Genomic DNA, 15,509 nt, shown 5'->3' with positions numbered 1-15,509 from the left:
AAATGTTTATCAAGAATAATTCAGGCTTCATGTACAAATAGGATTAATACAGGACCCTAAATTCATCTGACAAAAAATTTCCTTCAAATAGGGAATTTTTTTATTTCAATTGCTATGGCACAAACTAAAAAAAAAAAAAGTAGATGTAAAGGGCATGGAATTTGGTTAGGATGGTGAGGAGGGGTGAGATTCCATTAAAACTACTAAAAGGTATGTGTCACAGAAAATGTCAATCACTTAGAACTATGGAAAGAAGAAAAAAATGACATAAACCCTCCAACAATGCTGTATTCCACTAATAATAACACCTTGATCAAGCAATTTTTAAAAGGCAGGTGTTTAACAAGTCAAGAAGTTATAGAATTGTAAGTCTGTCAAAAAGAAAAAAACATTGGCTGCCATGCAACCACCACCAGGTGGTGTGTTCAGACCCCTCACAGGACATTTTCTCCACTCCCGAAGTCATGCTGTGAAGATAAGGATCCGGGCCTAGTATACCATACAGCCACAGTCTCAAGAATAAAAAGAAGATACTATAACATTTTTAACTGAGGTATCTGATGCCAGCTCCAGTATGATGGAAAATTAGTATTGGGAACAAAGATTAAGTAGTCTCTTTCAATAAGTCTGTCTACATTGTGATAAATTAACCAAGAATATGTCACCGAAGTCTTGATTTTAGCCTTTCAAGAAATCATTACCAGTTATCAGTTAGATATCCAGAAGCAGTTATGTGGCTCAATGTCTTTACAATGTTCAGTCATGCTTTACATCTTAAGGACTTCAATCAGGTCTCTATTATTCCTCATTTCAATAGGGGATCAGATTGTCAGGCATTCTTAGAATTCTTATTCTTGAAGAGTTCAGATTTGCCAATCTGCATAATTGAAATATCCTTTATTTCCAGGGCACTGACACAAAAATCCTCCATGTTTGGAGTGTGGCACAACACCAAGCTCAAAAGAATTAAGTGTTTCAAAGATAGGTTTAAGAAGGCCAGGTAGGTGAAAGACCCAGATTAAGTGAGAGACCTCTGACAGTCTCAATGTTTGATGATATGAGAGCTTGATGGGTCAAAGACTAGGACTGATGACAGTAAGTATCTCACATGTAGTCTCGTAAGTGGCGACAGTATAGTGGCCATCAGTCTTGATGAAGACAGCTTCTATAAAAATTTCTATACAGTGCTGTTATAGATAGAAAACTTTTCTACCAAGTTGGTGTCCACGGTATACCTATGACATCTAGCCACTCCAACCGAGAGCAAATAGATTTAGCAATATTTTACTTTAATTCTTGTTGGCATATAGCTTAATGTCTGATTGTGCAGTCTCACAGAGCATGGTATCATGGTAAGTGTAAGATCCATTATTCTTTGCTGATCTGTCACACTCAAGCCTAAACAAGGAAACATTGATGACCTAACCACGAAGGATTTACCTCTAGTCTAGTAGCAGATGTTTTCAGATCCAATATTTGCCCGTCCTAAGTTTATCAAGAAGACTTCCCTAAGGAAGAAATCTATGTATTTTCCTATCATCACGCAGATTCCCAAGTGTCCTCTGAACTAAACCCTTCTGACAGCAAAGTCCCCACTCATTACTTGGCCAATGAAGCCCATGTCTTTTATTATTTATTCCATTCCAAAAGTCTATAGAGTTCAAACATTAGCTGAGGTCACTACAGATATATATTGTTTTTGAGATGATCTCCTGCCTATAGAGCCTGTCTGATTGGGGAAAGAACAAGGAAAATAGGTTCTTGGATGAAATATTATGCTGATGAACATAGACAGGTTATTAATTCTTGTACCCATAGCGCTCAGCAGACTCTCCCTTTTTTCTATGTCTATAGGGGTGGTTTCGGGGTTTGTACCAATCCCCTTTAGAGTAACCACTACTGTGATAATGTGTTTTATGATCATGTCTATAAAGGTATCGATGCTGGTTATAATACCTATTATGATCCTTACAATCATTTCCTTTAATACTGTTTTGTTCTTCAACCACAGCATTTGCATCTTGTCCAAAAAGGGAAGTACCATCAAAAGGCAAGTGTAAGATCTTCTCCTGGGTTTTTTTAGTGAGTGATGTAAGTCGAAGCCAAGCTTGCCTTCTATAATCTATTGCCATGGCCATCACTCTGACTACAGAGTCCATTATGTCCCTAGTAGTACAAAGTTGCCAAAGGCCTGCATCCATGCCATCAGATATTATACACTTTGCTTTTCCACGATCAAATTCTGGGTCATGAACTAGATCCTCCATGTCTTCCCATAGCTTACGCTGATACTGAGTCATATAAGCCAAGTAGCTGGCAGCTCGAGCTGCAATGGAGGCAGCATGGTAGAACCTACAACCCATGACTTCCATTTCTTTTGAGGTAGAATCTAGAGGAGATGTTGTGTTTCCTCTTTTGCTGTGCTCTAATGCGTCTACAATAGGGCCCTCAGCTGTTGGACTTGGTTGGAAAGGAGAGGTGTCCTTGGACACAGGATATACTCTGTGTCCCATGAAGGAAGAAGGATGGCAATCAGCGGGATCTTTAAAAACTTCAGAAGTGGCAATTCTCAAAAGTGGATGCAATGGAGGAACCAAGCGTTTTTTAGAGGTCACACAACCAGGTTTCCCTCCGCATGTCTCAGCTTCAGACCGTAATGTGACCCTTTTTATAACACCTCTTTGTTCCATTCTCTTCAAAAGACCTGTGAAACTAGATTGAGTGGGGTCAGCTGTCTCTCCTTTGTCATCAGCTGATGGAGAGTTGCAATCAGCCTCTTCTTCAACTGTAGGCATTTCCTTAGAGGTGGAAATGTCCCAAGGAAGTGAGGAGTGCTCACTTGGCCTAGAATGATGAAATCTAAAACAGCTCCGGGACTGAAGATCACGTATCACTCGGGACATCTCAGCCACTTGTGTCTGGAGATAGAGGATGGCATCCTGCCCATGCTGTGAAGCTGTAGACAATTCCATGGGTAAATCCTCTTTGGCTTCAGAAGAGGCCAAAGATTCTTGGGGAACCAGAACTGGAGATGAAGGCAGCATCTGATAACTTTCTGATGACTTGGGTGTGTCTGTCTCAGAGATCTTAGTATCTGTATAATTGTGATTATTTTTCTGGTTCTCCAATGTGTTCTCAACAGAGCAAAGTTGAGAAACTATCCTTTGTGGACTGTTGGTACAACTCCCAAAGGAGGAGCTGCTGTCTCCAATGGTAAGAGGAATACTGCAGTTAGAGCACTTTTCTGGGCGATGATTCTCAGAGGATGGCACCTTAGATGCAGGCATTCTCTGGGTTATCCACATGAACAAGAAAACCAAGGAAGAAAAAAAATATGCTTTTAACTTTCAAGTGCAGAGATGAATGTCCAGTAAGTTGAACTCAATTTTTAAATTATTGTAAATGAAAATGAAAGACCCAATCCACTAAAGGTCAGTAAAGAATAACAGACATCAAATCCATACACTTCAATATCTCCAGCCCCAACAAGAACTACAGGCAATAATAGTAGGACTGTCTATGAAAAAGTAGAGACTAAAAGTTAAGCTCAGTTCAAGTGATGCTATTCTAGTCTACTATTTGTCTTAAGCTAAGATGAGGTGGTAGAGATCACTGGTAAGAAAAAATTTCCTATTCAAAAAGTAGAAGCTAGCAGAAACTTGAGGATCAAGACCCATGGAAAAGAAACAAAATTTCTCAAAAATCCTTATTATTGTTCCTTTAAAACTTCTGTCACTAACTGCTCCCCATGAATAACAAAGCTTCCCAGTTAGAAAGTCCTACTTTATGGTTTGTAATTTTAAGGAGCTTATTGTACGTATCTGTTATCTAATTTTGTTTTCACAATAACCCTGTGAGGCAGGCATTATCCTCATTTGATTTATAAAACAAGAAAACACATTGAGGTTAAAACACTATTATTTATCAGCAGTTGTAGGATATAAAGCCAAGTATTCTGATTCAAGTCCAGGTCCCAATCCCCCATATCATAGAGCAACAAATTTTCTGGCCACCTTTAGGAAGAATCGGGAATTCTTTAATTCATCAAGAAAACAGTCCATTAATAGAATTTTAGACTAAGGCAAAGATAAATGCAAATCAAAATTGTGACAAAAAGCCAACTACTCAATTCTTACCATAAGGAAATACTGATTTAAGGGTAAAACCCACAACCACCAAGGCACACATAAGATTAGTAATTCTAATTCTGTGTGGGCAAGAGGAAGCTAAAAGTGATGAAGAATAAAGTAATATAGCAGCATTAAACCACTTTCCACATTCCATTTCTAAACAATCTTCACACATCTTTTCCTCTAAGATAAAACAAATTTTCTGTTGCCACATGATTACAGAAGAAAAGGGTCTAAATCTAAAGAGATGAGAGTTAAAGAAAGAAGAAAGATATCTAATTAAAAAACAAAAACTTGCAGTTCAAGCCCCACAACCAACCCCCCCCCAAAAAAGAAAACTTGCAGTTTTTATTATATTTCCCTTTTACATCAGGTATCAGAACTTTCTAGTCATTTTATCTTTCCACACCCTCACTGAAAGTAGAGAAACAAAACTGGAAACAGATGAATTACCTATTATGATGTATTTCTAACAGAAATACAACACATAGGTGACTTGTTAACTCAATTTGGAAAATGCCTCTTAACATATACAATGAGAATGTACAAATTAAATACCATGTACTTACATCACTACGAGAGGTGCTTGGCTCTTCATCATCACTACTGACCAGATCAATGTATTCAAGAACTGGTCTTAATGGTCCTTCCTGTAATTGAGCAAATTTACAAGTCAAGAACAAAAATTCAAATCAAAGTAATATTTAACTTTCTGAAGGCTGGGAATGTGGCTTAGGGATAGAGTACTTGCCTAGCATGCATGAAGCCCTGGGTTTGATTCCCCAATACCACATGAACAGAAAAAGCCAGAAGTGGCACTGTGGCTCAAGTGATAGAGTGCTAGACTTGAACAAAAGAAGAATAAGGACAGTGCCCAAGACCCGAGTTCATCCAAACTGGCCAAAAAATTTAAAAAAAAAAAAAAAAAAGTAAAAACTTTCTGTAGTAGGGAAGTTTGTTGGGATTGGCTCTGAAGAAGCCTTAAGGAAGCAGAAAATAAGAAAAAAGGGTGAAGAAAATAATTCAGAATACATAAAAATGAAAAGGCTGGGCATGGTGGCCTGTCTATAATCCCAGCACCAAAGAAATTAAAGCAACACTGTAAGTTTGAAGACAGGCAAGGCCACATAGCAAGTTCCAGGATAGAAAACAGATTTGATGCTTTTCAGGAATAAGTATAAGCAGTCTGTTGTTAATATATCTTAGTGATCACTAGCTAGTGATATTTCTAGCTCAGTGGTAGAGCACTTCTCTATCACATGCAAAGTGGAAGAAAGAAGGAGAGGGGGAAGGGAAAGGAAAGAGAAACGAGAGAAGGGAGAGAAGGTTTTTCTTTGTTGGTGCCACCTGGGCTTGAACACAGGGCCTCAAGCTTGCTCAATTTGCTTACTCATCTGGCATTCTACCACATAAGGCATGCCTCTGGCTCAACTTTTTGATGGTTATTTTAGAGATAGAGTCCTGCAAACTTCTCTGCCCCGGCTAACCCTGAATCACCATTCTCTAGGTTGGAACAATCTGAGTAGGTATGAGCCACTTGGACCCAGCAGAAACATGGAAATCTTTGAGAGCTTAGTTTCATATCATACCTCCTAGAGTAGAACATCAAGGCTGAATTATTCTCTAAACTTTCTACTCATAATAACTTCTTCAGACCTTTGACCCTTAAACACCAGGGAGAAAAGTCTTTTTTTCTCTACAGGCAAAAGAGAATAAAAGCTAAGAGTAGTGGTACATGCCTATAATCCCAGCACTCAGTAGGTTGAGGCACAAGTTCTAGATCAGCCTAGACTATGTAACAAGATCCTGTCTTAGAAAAAGTAAAAACATGGTGGAGGGCTCAATAAATAATATTAAGGTGTGAATAACACTGAGCTGAGGCATAGGAATGCTCATCAGAGCTGACAGTGGTGATGGTAAAGAGTAAGGCACTAGGCTAGGCATTAATGGCTCATGCTTGTAATCCAAGCTACTCACTCAAGAGGCTGAGATCTGAGGATCGTACTTCAAAGCTAGCCAAAGCAGGAAAGTCTATGAGACTATTATCTCCAATTAACAACCAGAAAACGATCAGTGGAGCTGAGTTTCCAGACCCACAACCCCCTACCCCCCCAAAAAGAGTGAGGTAGTACATATATAAAAAAATATGGTTAAGGGGGTGGGGGAGGGGGACAACAGGTTCTTCAAGGGTTAGAGATTTCAATTTCAGTAACTAGAAGAATACTAATGCCATTGAGTTAAATTTGGAATGCTGAGGTTTTTCTGGACATAATGGGTTGAGAACAACAGTACACACCGGTATGGAGAACACAGCTGGAAATGCAGGCCTGCAACGTGGGGCTAGGAACACTCCTAGAAGAACTTAGGTGTGAGAAGAGGACCAAACTACACAATTAAACTGCAACATGCTATCACATGAAGTTGTGAGGGCAAAATGTGAACTAATGCACTGGATACCAAGAAGACTGCAGCAAGAATCTGGCAATCAGACATTTCTGAATGCATCTTTAGAGAGCAATGCTAAAGAAGGTAGGGAGCACAGAAGCCCTAGACTGAACAGAAACCTAGGAACAGAAAAGACAACGGAAAAGATTAACAAGGCAAGATTAACAGAAAAGATCATCAGTAAAGATAATTCCTTTGAGAGAAATCTAGGGAAGAAGGGGCTTACACCTATAATCCTAGCAGACAGGAGACAAAGGCAACAGGATCGGCTGGATCAACATAAACTACATAGCAAGATCTTGTTCTCAAAAAATGATTTTAGAAACAATTGTTACCCTCCTGCTCCAGTTTCCCCAATACTAGGATAATGGGCATTACAGGTACATATCACCACACACAGATTTTAGGAGCTTATTATACTATCACCGAAAGAGTAAACTAAGAAAGACCTCAAATGACCAAAAAGAGAGAGAAAAAGGCAGAATTTCTGCAAACACAGAGTAGGTGTAGGGAAGCTAGTCATGGTGGCATATACTTATCACCCAGAACTTAAGTAGCTCAAGAGGCAGGAGCCTGGGCCCCATACAGATCCTATCTCAACAAAGAAAGAAGCAAAACACAAGGGGAAGAATGATTTTAAAAAAACAAAAAAGTTACAAATTGTATTAAAAAGTAGCTGAGGGGCTGGGAACCCTGCTCAGTGGTAGAATGTTGGCCTTGCATGCATGAGGCCCTGGGTTCCATTCCTCAGCACCACAAAAGCAGAAAAAGCTGGAAGTGGCACTGTGGTTCAAGTGGTAGCATTAGCCTTGAGCTGAAGAGCTGAGGGACAGTGCCCAAGCCCAGAGTTCAGGCCCCACAACCGACCCACAACCGACCAAAAAAGAAAAAAAAAAAAAAAAAAGTAGCTGAATACTGGGGTCAGAGCTCAAGTAGTATCACACCCCCTGCCCCCACAACACACACACACACACACACACACACACACGCACTTGCAGAGAGCTGAGGATGTAGTTCAGTGGTAGAGCACTATCTAGCATATACAAAGACATGGTCTTATTTCCTTCATCTTAAAAAAATTAAGCCAGGCGCTGGTGGCTCAAGCCTATAATCCTAGCTACACAGGAGGCTGAGATCTGAGGATCATGGCTCAAAGCCAGCCTGGGCAGGAAAATCTGTGAGACTTTATTGCCAATTACCCGCCAGAAAACTGTTAGTAGTGCTGTGGCTCAAGTAGTAGAGCACTAGCCTTGAGCTAAAGAGCTGAGGGGCAGGGCTCAGGCCCAGAGTTCAAGCCCCATGACCAACACGCAAAATTAATTAACAACACTTAAGAACTACCTTTAGAAATAGTGGAAAGGCAGCCGGGCGCCGGTGGCTCACGCCTGTAATCCTAGCTACTCAGGAGGCTGAGATCTGAGAATCGCGGTTCAAAGCCAGCCCGGGCAGGAAAGACCGTGAGACTCCTATCTCCAATAAACCACTAGAAAACCGGAAGTGGCACTGTAGCTCAAGTGGTAGAGCGCTCGCCTTGAGCTGAAGAGCTGAGGGACAGCACCCAGGCCCAGAGTTCAAGCCCCATGACCGACAAAAAAAAAAAAAATAGTGGAAAGGCAAAAAGTAAAAAGATGTCAAAGACTGACAGGAATTCACTAACAGAATGAACCAGGTACAGTGATGTGACCATTTATGAACCACAAAATGACAATTTCATATGAATCAGTGGTTAAGACAAAAGAACTTTTAAAAATCAAAGATTAAAAAATCCAAAACAGAAAAAAAATCAAGTTATTATTGATGACATATAGTTATCATATACAAGTGGCAGAGTAACAGGGTAAGAGGAAGAGGCTGCCAAAGAGACAAGCAGAAAATGGAAAAATAAAGAAAGACAACTACCCTGAGGGAAAAGATAACCTACCTAAAAACCCAGTGCTCTTTAGCTGACTGTGCAGACACAGAACTGCCACCACAACCAACTTTAGGAATCAGAACATTTCGTACTTCACTTATTACTCAGTAGCAGTTACTTTATTAATCAATAGTTAGGTCAGGCACTGTGCAAGTTTTTCATGCATTGTATATCCTCCAACCTCTATAACTGCTTTACAAACAAATGTTATTATTACTATTTTTAAGATTACTACTACTATTAATACCCCATTACACAAATGATTTAAACTGAATGAAATATACCTGATCTCTCAACTCGTTATTGGCTATGTAGCCACTGTAATTCTGAAGTACTTCAAAGTATAAATCCTATTTTTTTTTTTTTTTTTGGTTTTTTTGTTTTTGTCGGTCGTGGGGCTTGAACTCTGGGCCTGGGCGCTGTCCCTCAGCTCTTCAGCTCAAGGCGAGCGCTCTACCACTTGAGCTACAGCGCCACTTCCGGTTTTCTGGTGGTTTATTGGAGATAGGAGTCTCACGGTCTCTCCTGCCCGGGCTGGCTTTGAACTGCGATCCTCAGATCTCAGCCTCCTGAGTAGCTAGGACTACAGGCGTGAGCCACCAGCGCCCGGCTATAAATCCTATTTTTAAATCCCTAAGTTTCTGGGACAACAGAGTAGGAGAAAAAGGATATTCTGAATATTTCATAACATGAATCAAAATTACTTCCCAAGAAGTAATGTGTAGCCGGGCGCTGGTGGCTCACGCCTGTAATCCTAGCTACTCAGGAGGCTGAGATCTGAGGATCGCGGTTCAAAGCCAGCCCGGGCAGGAGAGACCATGAGACGCCTATCTCTAATAAACCACCAGAAAACCGGAAGTGGCGCTGTAGCTCAAGTGGTAGAGCGCTCGCCTTGAGCTGAAGAGCTGAGGGACAGCACCCAGGCCCAGAGTTCAAGCCCCATGACCGACAAAAAAAAAAAAAAAGAAGTAATGTGTATAATACAAGTATCAAGAAAAAGTTCTGTTATGATTACTCCTTATATCTTTAGCAAGTACAAGTGTATGTGGCCCATGGTATTTTTTGTGAAATCATGCTACCAACTAATACATCATTTTCATGTTTTTGTATTGATAACAACAACAAAAAAAAGGATTTTTTAGTCATATAAATGCATGCAGGGGATGGTAGAGGAAAAACAGAGGAGGAGGCAACAATGCTTGATAAGAAATGTACTCATTACCTTGCTCATGTAATTTGTAACCCCTCTGGTACAGAATTTTAACAATACAAAATTTATTTTAAAAAAATAAACGCATGCAGGAGCATGACAAGATTTTAGGAACATAGATGAATACTTGTAAGGAAATAAAAAGCTTCCATTCCTGCTAGGCACCGGTGGCTCACTCCTATAATCCTAGCTACTCAGAAGACTGAGATCTGAGGATCACGGTTCAAAGCCAGCCTGGGCAAGAAAGTCAATCAGACTCTTATCTCCAATAAACCACCAGAAAACTAGAAGTGCCACTGTGGCCCAAGTGGTAGAGCACTTGCCTTGAGCTGAAGAGCTGAGGGACAGCACCCAGGCCCAGAGTTCAAGCCCCATGACTGAAGAAAAAAAAAATAGCCTCCATTCTGTAATTAGGAATTGATTTTCAAAAACAAAACACCGATTTTCTATTTAAAAATAGATATATTTAAAGCGGTCATCCAAAAAAGTGGCTTACTTCAAAGATAAAACAGTGAATATGAATTTGAGAATAAATTTAAAAAATAACCTAAAACTGAAAATAATTCATGAAGGGTTCTCTCAGTATCCCATATGATAAAGTTAGAGTTATATTTTATTTCTGCAGTAATGTTCAGATCAAAAGCTTTCAAGCAGCTCCCAACTCTATGATTAAAATTTAGTCCAACACACAAGATTTGTGTGATCTGGCCCATCTCCCCTCTTCCACTTTAAAAACTAAGAGAAAATTTAAAAATAAAAACCTCTCATCCTCCTGAACTACAAATAATTGTTTCCCTATTTCAGACCTTTTTTATTCTACTCAAAAATTCTTTTAAACATATAAATAACTACTTAACCTATGCCAAAGTTGATCAACTGTAAGGTGTTAAGTCCTTTTTTAAACAATGGGGGTGGAAACAACAATGGCAGTGGAAGTATGGCTCAGGTGGTAGAGCACCAGCCAATGAGTGAAAGTCTCGGTCTCAGACCAAAAAAAAAAAAAAAAAAAAAAGAACTATGTACTATTTTCATGAAAGAACATCCGGACTAGATGACAATGACTCACATATGCAATCCAACCTACTCACAAGGTAAGGCCAGCCTGGGCAGAAAAGTCCTAGCAACTCCACCTCCCATAAAGCACAAATGCTGGAAAGGACTGGCCCAAGGAGGCATGGCACAAGAGGCAGTGTACCAACTGTGTACAAAAGGCTGAGCATGAGTGCAAAAGACACTCACTTCCTATATTATGCAATTATATCCTGATTTCCTTGACTTTCCTATATTTTCACTAATTCTGTATTATACTACATAATGGCTTTAAGCTACATTTCCTGTGCTGTTATGACAGGATCCCCCAAAGATTTGAGGGATTTTTTTTGGTGCCAGTCCTGGGGCTTGAACTCATGGCCTGGACATTGTCCCTGAGCTTTCTGCTCAAGGTCAGCACTCTACCACTTCAGCCACAACTCCATTAATGGCTTTTTTGGTGCTTAATTGGAGATTAAGAGTCTCAGGCACTTTCCTGCCTAAGCTTGCTTGAGCTGACTTGAACTGTGATCCTTAGTTCTTAGCCTCCTGGATAGCTAAGATTACAGGTGTGAGCCACCAGTGCCCAGTTCCCTCTACTGTTTTTATATCTCTTACCTTTATACCTTTATATGACAGTGACGTTGAATAATCCTTTCAACAGCTATTGGCTATTGCTAAGAATATATTATTGCTAAAATTTTGTAAATCTGGCAAATCTGGTAAAAGATGAGTCTCAAAGATAGAAACATGGCTAAAAATCAGATTACTTGGAATATAAGAGCAATGCTCTCAATTTTTTAACAAAATTGTTATGGTTACATTCTGTTTATTGATTTGGGCCCTGCCCATGTACAAATCAAAGACATTTATGAATTGTACATTTTTCTTTTCTTTTTTGTTGTTGTTGGTCGTGGCTTGAACTCTGGACCCTGGTGCTCTCCCTGAGCTCTTCAGCTTAAGGCTAGGGCTCTACCACTTGAGCCACAGAGCCACTTCCAATTGTACACTTTTCTACCTCATAAAGTGTTCATTTTTGTATCTTTATATTTATGTGTCTCCTATCTTTTAGCATACTGTCTTTGGCTTCAGGTTCTACATTTTGCCAAACACAAAAATTTTATTGTGCTACCATATAAAGTGCTACAAAACTCAAATTTCATGGTTTCATTCTGCAACATTGTAAATTAATAGTGACATCATAATGTGCTTTAATCTGAAAACTCTTTCACCTCTACTGGAGAAGCAATTACCTCCAGAGTAAAATAATGGGATTGTGTTGCAGAATGTAAGGCTTTACGACTGGATTTTGTTTTTGTTGTTCTTTGTTTGGGTTTTTTAAGATCTCATGATGTAAGCAGGCAGGCCCAGAATACCCTACACAGGCTGAGCTGACCTCAAAATCACAATCCCCCTATCATGGCCTTCACTGTGCTCTATTTCAGATTGTATTTAAAATTAAGCAAACAGTATCATTAAGTTGTATCATTTCAACTCATGGTGAAGTTTTTCATAGGCTTCCTGTGTGATTACACTTAGAACAGGTAATTGATTTTCAATGAGAATTGTTAAACCATTGCACCTTTCTCTGAAAAGGAATATTTTATCAAGCTGAACATAAAATACACTGTACATTATATCTTTATCCTCGATACAAAGTGATTTGTATTGGTCACTGGTGGCTCATGCCTGTAATCCTAGCTACTCAGGAGACTGAGATCTGAGGATTGCAGTTCAAAGCCAGCCCAGGCAGGAAAATTCATGAGGCTCTTATCTCCAATAAACCACCAGAAAAAAACCCAGAAGTGGGGCTGTGACTCAAGTGGTAGAGCACTTGCCTTGAGTTGAAGAGCTCAAGGACAGAGCTTAGGCCCAGAGTTCAAGCCCCACGACTGAGAAAATAAAATTGGAACTACAAGACTTTTAAACGAGCACAATAAATTGTACTAAACAATAACAAGCCGTGAAGAAATTCTTAATTCTTATTTTTACAAAATTTCTCAAAATGCCATAGTTCAAAAAGTGTTACTTCTACTTTTATTCCCATAAACATCAAGATGACGACTCTGCATAAATGAGTCGGGAGAGCCTCAGAGTCTTCATCAGTCATGGAAAGCTACTACGGTGAACAGTGACACACAATCAAGGAGGAGGGTACTGGTCTGCAGTACAGGGTTATTTCTCTACCCCTAGCCCCAAATCCTCAAAGTAAATGTGTATTAGCCCTAGGAAGAAAACATACTCATTAGTCATGTAGTCACATCCAATTCTTTGAAGGCTGTGGCTTCAACTTTTACATTAGATGGCCAACATCCACAAATTCCTATCAGACTGGTGCTTGGAAAAAAAAAAAAACAACCCTCCTAACACTGTGGCACCAAATTGCAACTACAGGACTGCACAAACACACCAAGCACAGACAACATAGAAACAAGTACGAGTGAGATCATCCAAGTTACACTACACGGCTTTTCTCCCCAAATTAGTGTTTTAAGAAGTGTGTTTACACACCTCAAATGAAACCTCTTGGCTGACCCTGGATTTGACACAGTAAATCCGGGGGGGGGGGGGAGGGGGGCAGGAATCTACCTGCCCGAAACTTCCTGGGCCCAAGGCAGGAGCTCGGGCAGGGCTCCCGGCTGGCAGGCTCTCCATGATGACTGCCAACGGCACTACGCGGGAACCCCGCGATCGCGGAGACGGGCGAGGCCCCTCGGCCCCGCGCCTCGCGTCGGGGGCGCCGGGGCGCTCCCAGCGAGCCTTCCTGCCGGTCCACGGGGCCTCCTCACCACAGCCCCGGCGGCTCAGCCCGGCGTCTTCGTGCGGAAGACCTCCGGCCTCGTTCCCGAGCAGCGACCACAGGCCTGTCGGCGGGGTCGGGGCAGGAGGCGCCGTCCTTGGGCCCGGGCGGTCGGTGGAGGCCGGGTGACGGCCGGGCCGGCCCGCGGGGAGAGCCCGCCCCCCGCCCGGGGCGCCGCGCGCACGTGGCCCCGGCACTCGAGGCGCCGCGCCCGCTCCTCACGGAGCAGCCCGCACGCACGCACGCACGCACGCACGCCGGGCGCCACTTACACTGACGAACTCGATGTCGTCTTCGTTCTCCTCCGCCGCCGCCGCCGCCGCCGCCGCCGCCGCCGCCGCCGGGCCCGGGCGCGCGGGCTCCGTCATCTACGGGAAGAACCACAACACGCGGCCGGCTCAGACACGCACGCGCGGGAAGAGGCGGCCGCGCCGGCCGCCCCGCCACGGACCCGCGCGCCCGGCCTCGCGGCGGCGCCGCCGGCCGCACCGCGCGGCGCCCGGGCTCGGCTGGGGGAGAGGCCGCGGCCGCCCTGCGGGCCTCGGGCGCCGGACACGCGGGCCCGCTACTCACCTCCGGCCCCGAGCTCCCGCGGCTCCCGCGGCCGCCGCCGGCACTTCCTTCCCGCCGCGCCCCGCTCCTGCGCGAGCGCCGCCCTCGCCGCCGCCTCAGGCGGCCGGAGCCGGAACCCCGACACCGCTCGGCGAAGCCAGCCGGCCTGCCGCTGCTTCCCGTCACTCCCTGCGCCCCGGCACGCCCTCGCGCCGCGGAGAACTCTGGGAACTGTAGTTCCCGCTCGAGTGGCGCGGGGCGGGGCGGGGCCCAAGGGCGCGGACGCGGGCTTCCGGCGGAGCGCGGGCCGCAAGGATCCAGTGGCATTCGGGGCAGCAAGATGAGCAGCTCAAGGAGGGGTCTGGACTCGGTGCGGTGGCCCTGGAGTCCGGCTCCGAGCCCCCGAGGGCTCGGAACTGCTCCCGGCCCCGTGGACGCCGCCTCCACCGGGCGTGCGGCCCGCGTCCATCGCGGCCTGGCGCCCGCGGCCGGCAGCGTTGCCGACTGTGCCCGATCCTTCCCGGCAGCGACGGGGAGCAGCGACGGGGAGCGGGACCGAGCGGGGCCGAGCGTGACGCGGAGCCAGGGAACAATGCCCTCGGGCGGAGGCCAGCCGGGCTCGCGCCCCGCGGGTCTGGCCCTGTCGCTTGCGTGCTGTTGAGTGGGCCAGGCTCGCTCCACCCCAGTCGCCTGTCCTCCCAGCGGACGGAGGCCTGTCACCAGTCCCTAGGCCAGAGTCCCTCAAATGCACGTGTCCTACCCGTTTTTCAGTCCACATACACACTCCAGTCTACACAACGCATCTCAGCAAACTCAGCTGTGCAAGTTAGGATTTTCTCAGAATAGTGTCTGACCCCAAAAAGAGAAAAGGTTGTTACCTGTTAACTGGTTTGAGACCTCCTAGGTAGGAAAGCAACAAGACCTTAAATGATAAAGATTCAGAAAACACTATTAATCCATAATTACTACAGACATAGGCAATAAGACAGTAGTTTTCTATACAGACTGGCAAAAACAGACATCTAAGTTTTCATTTTTTGCAAAAATATACTGACTAGTGGATGGACACAATAATGAATAGCCAAAACAACCTTGAAAAAGTGAGGACTGAGCAGTTTTAGAACTTGTAAACTAAACACAGCTCTTACCTATAATTGTAACTATTCAGGAGAGGGAATACAGGAGGCCCATGGTTTGACAACCAATAGCTGAGAATGATAGGCAGTCATCCCAGTGATGTGGGAAGGTGAGCAAAGTCCACAAGACTCCTCTCAGTGTGAAAGAGCTAGGGATGGTAGCACTCTATAGTCACAGGTATGGTAAGTCTGAAATAGGATTGAGACTCAGGAATAAGCCCAGACCAAAGCAAAACCCTGTTTTTCCCTATCTCAATAACATGACCAAAAAAAGGCTGGAGGTATGGCTCATTGG

At 43.5% G+C, this 15,509-nt stretch overlaps 1 protein-coding gene across 4 annotated transcripts in view; it reads right to left on the bottom strand.

Annotated features, from left to right (window-relative positions):
• Window positions 1-13,949, bottom strand: part of Znf451 (zinc finger protein 451) — a 57,729-nt gene extending 43,780 nt beyond the window's left edge. For 3 of the 4 annotated variants that reach the window (XM_042696935.1, XM_042696937.1, XM_042696936.1), the window contains exons 1-2: window positions 13,799-13,945; window positions 4,700-4,780 (exon numbers count right to left, since the gene is read on the bottom strand). In XM_042696935.1, the coding sequence (XP_042552869.1) occupies window positions 4,700-4,780; window positions 13,799-13,894 (177 nt within the window). In that variant the 5' untranslated portion in view covers window positions 13,895-13,945. Of the gene's footprint in view, window positions 1-1,268; window positions 3,291-4,699; window positions 4,781-13,798 lie in introns of those variants that run through there. The other variant, XM_042696938.1, reaches the window with a different exon arrangement.
• Between the last annotated feature and the right edge of the window lie 1,560 nt (window positions 13,950-15,509).

Source organism: Dipodomys spectabilis, unplaced genomic scaffold (genome assembly GCF_019054845.1).
Source record: "Dipodomys spectabilis isolate Male_0828 unplaced genomic scaffold, ASM1905484v1 ptg000213l, whole genome shotgun sequence".
In the NCBI taxonomy this organism is placed as follows: Eukaryota; Metazoa; Chordata; class Mammalia; order Rodentia; family Heteromyidae; genus Dipodomys; species Dipodomys spectabilis.
The sequence above is the reverse complement of the archived record's forward strand: the minus strand, read 5'-3'. Positions and strand labels throughout refer to the sequence as shown.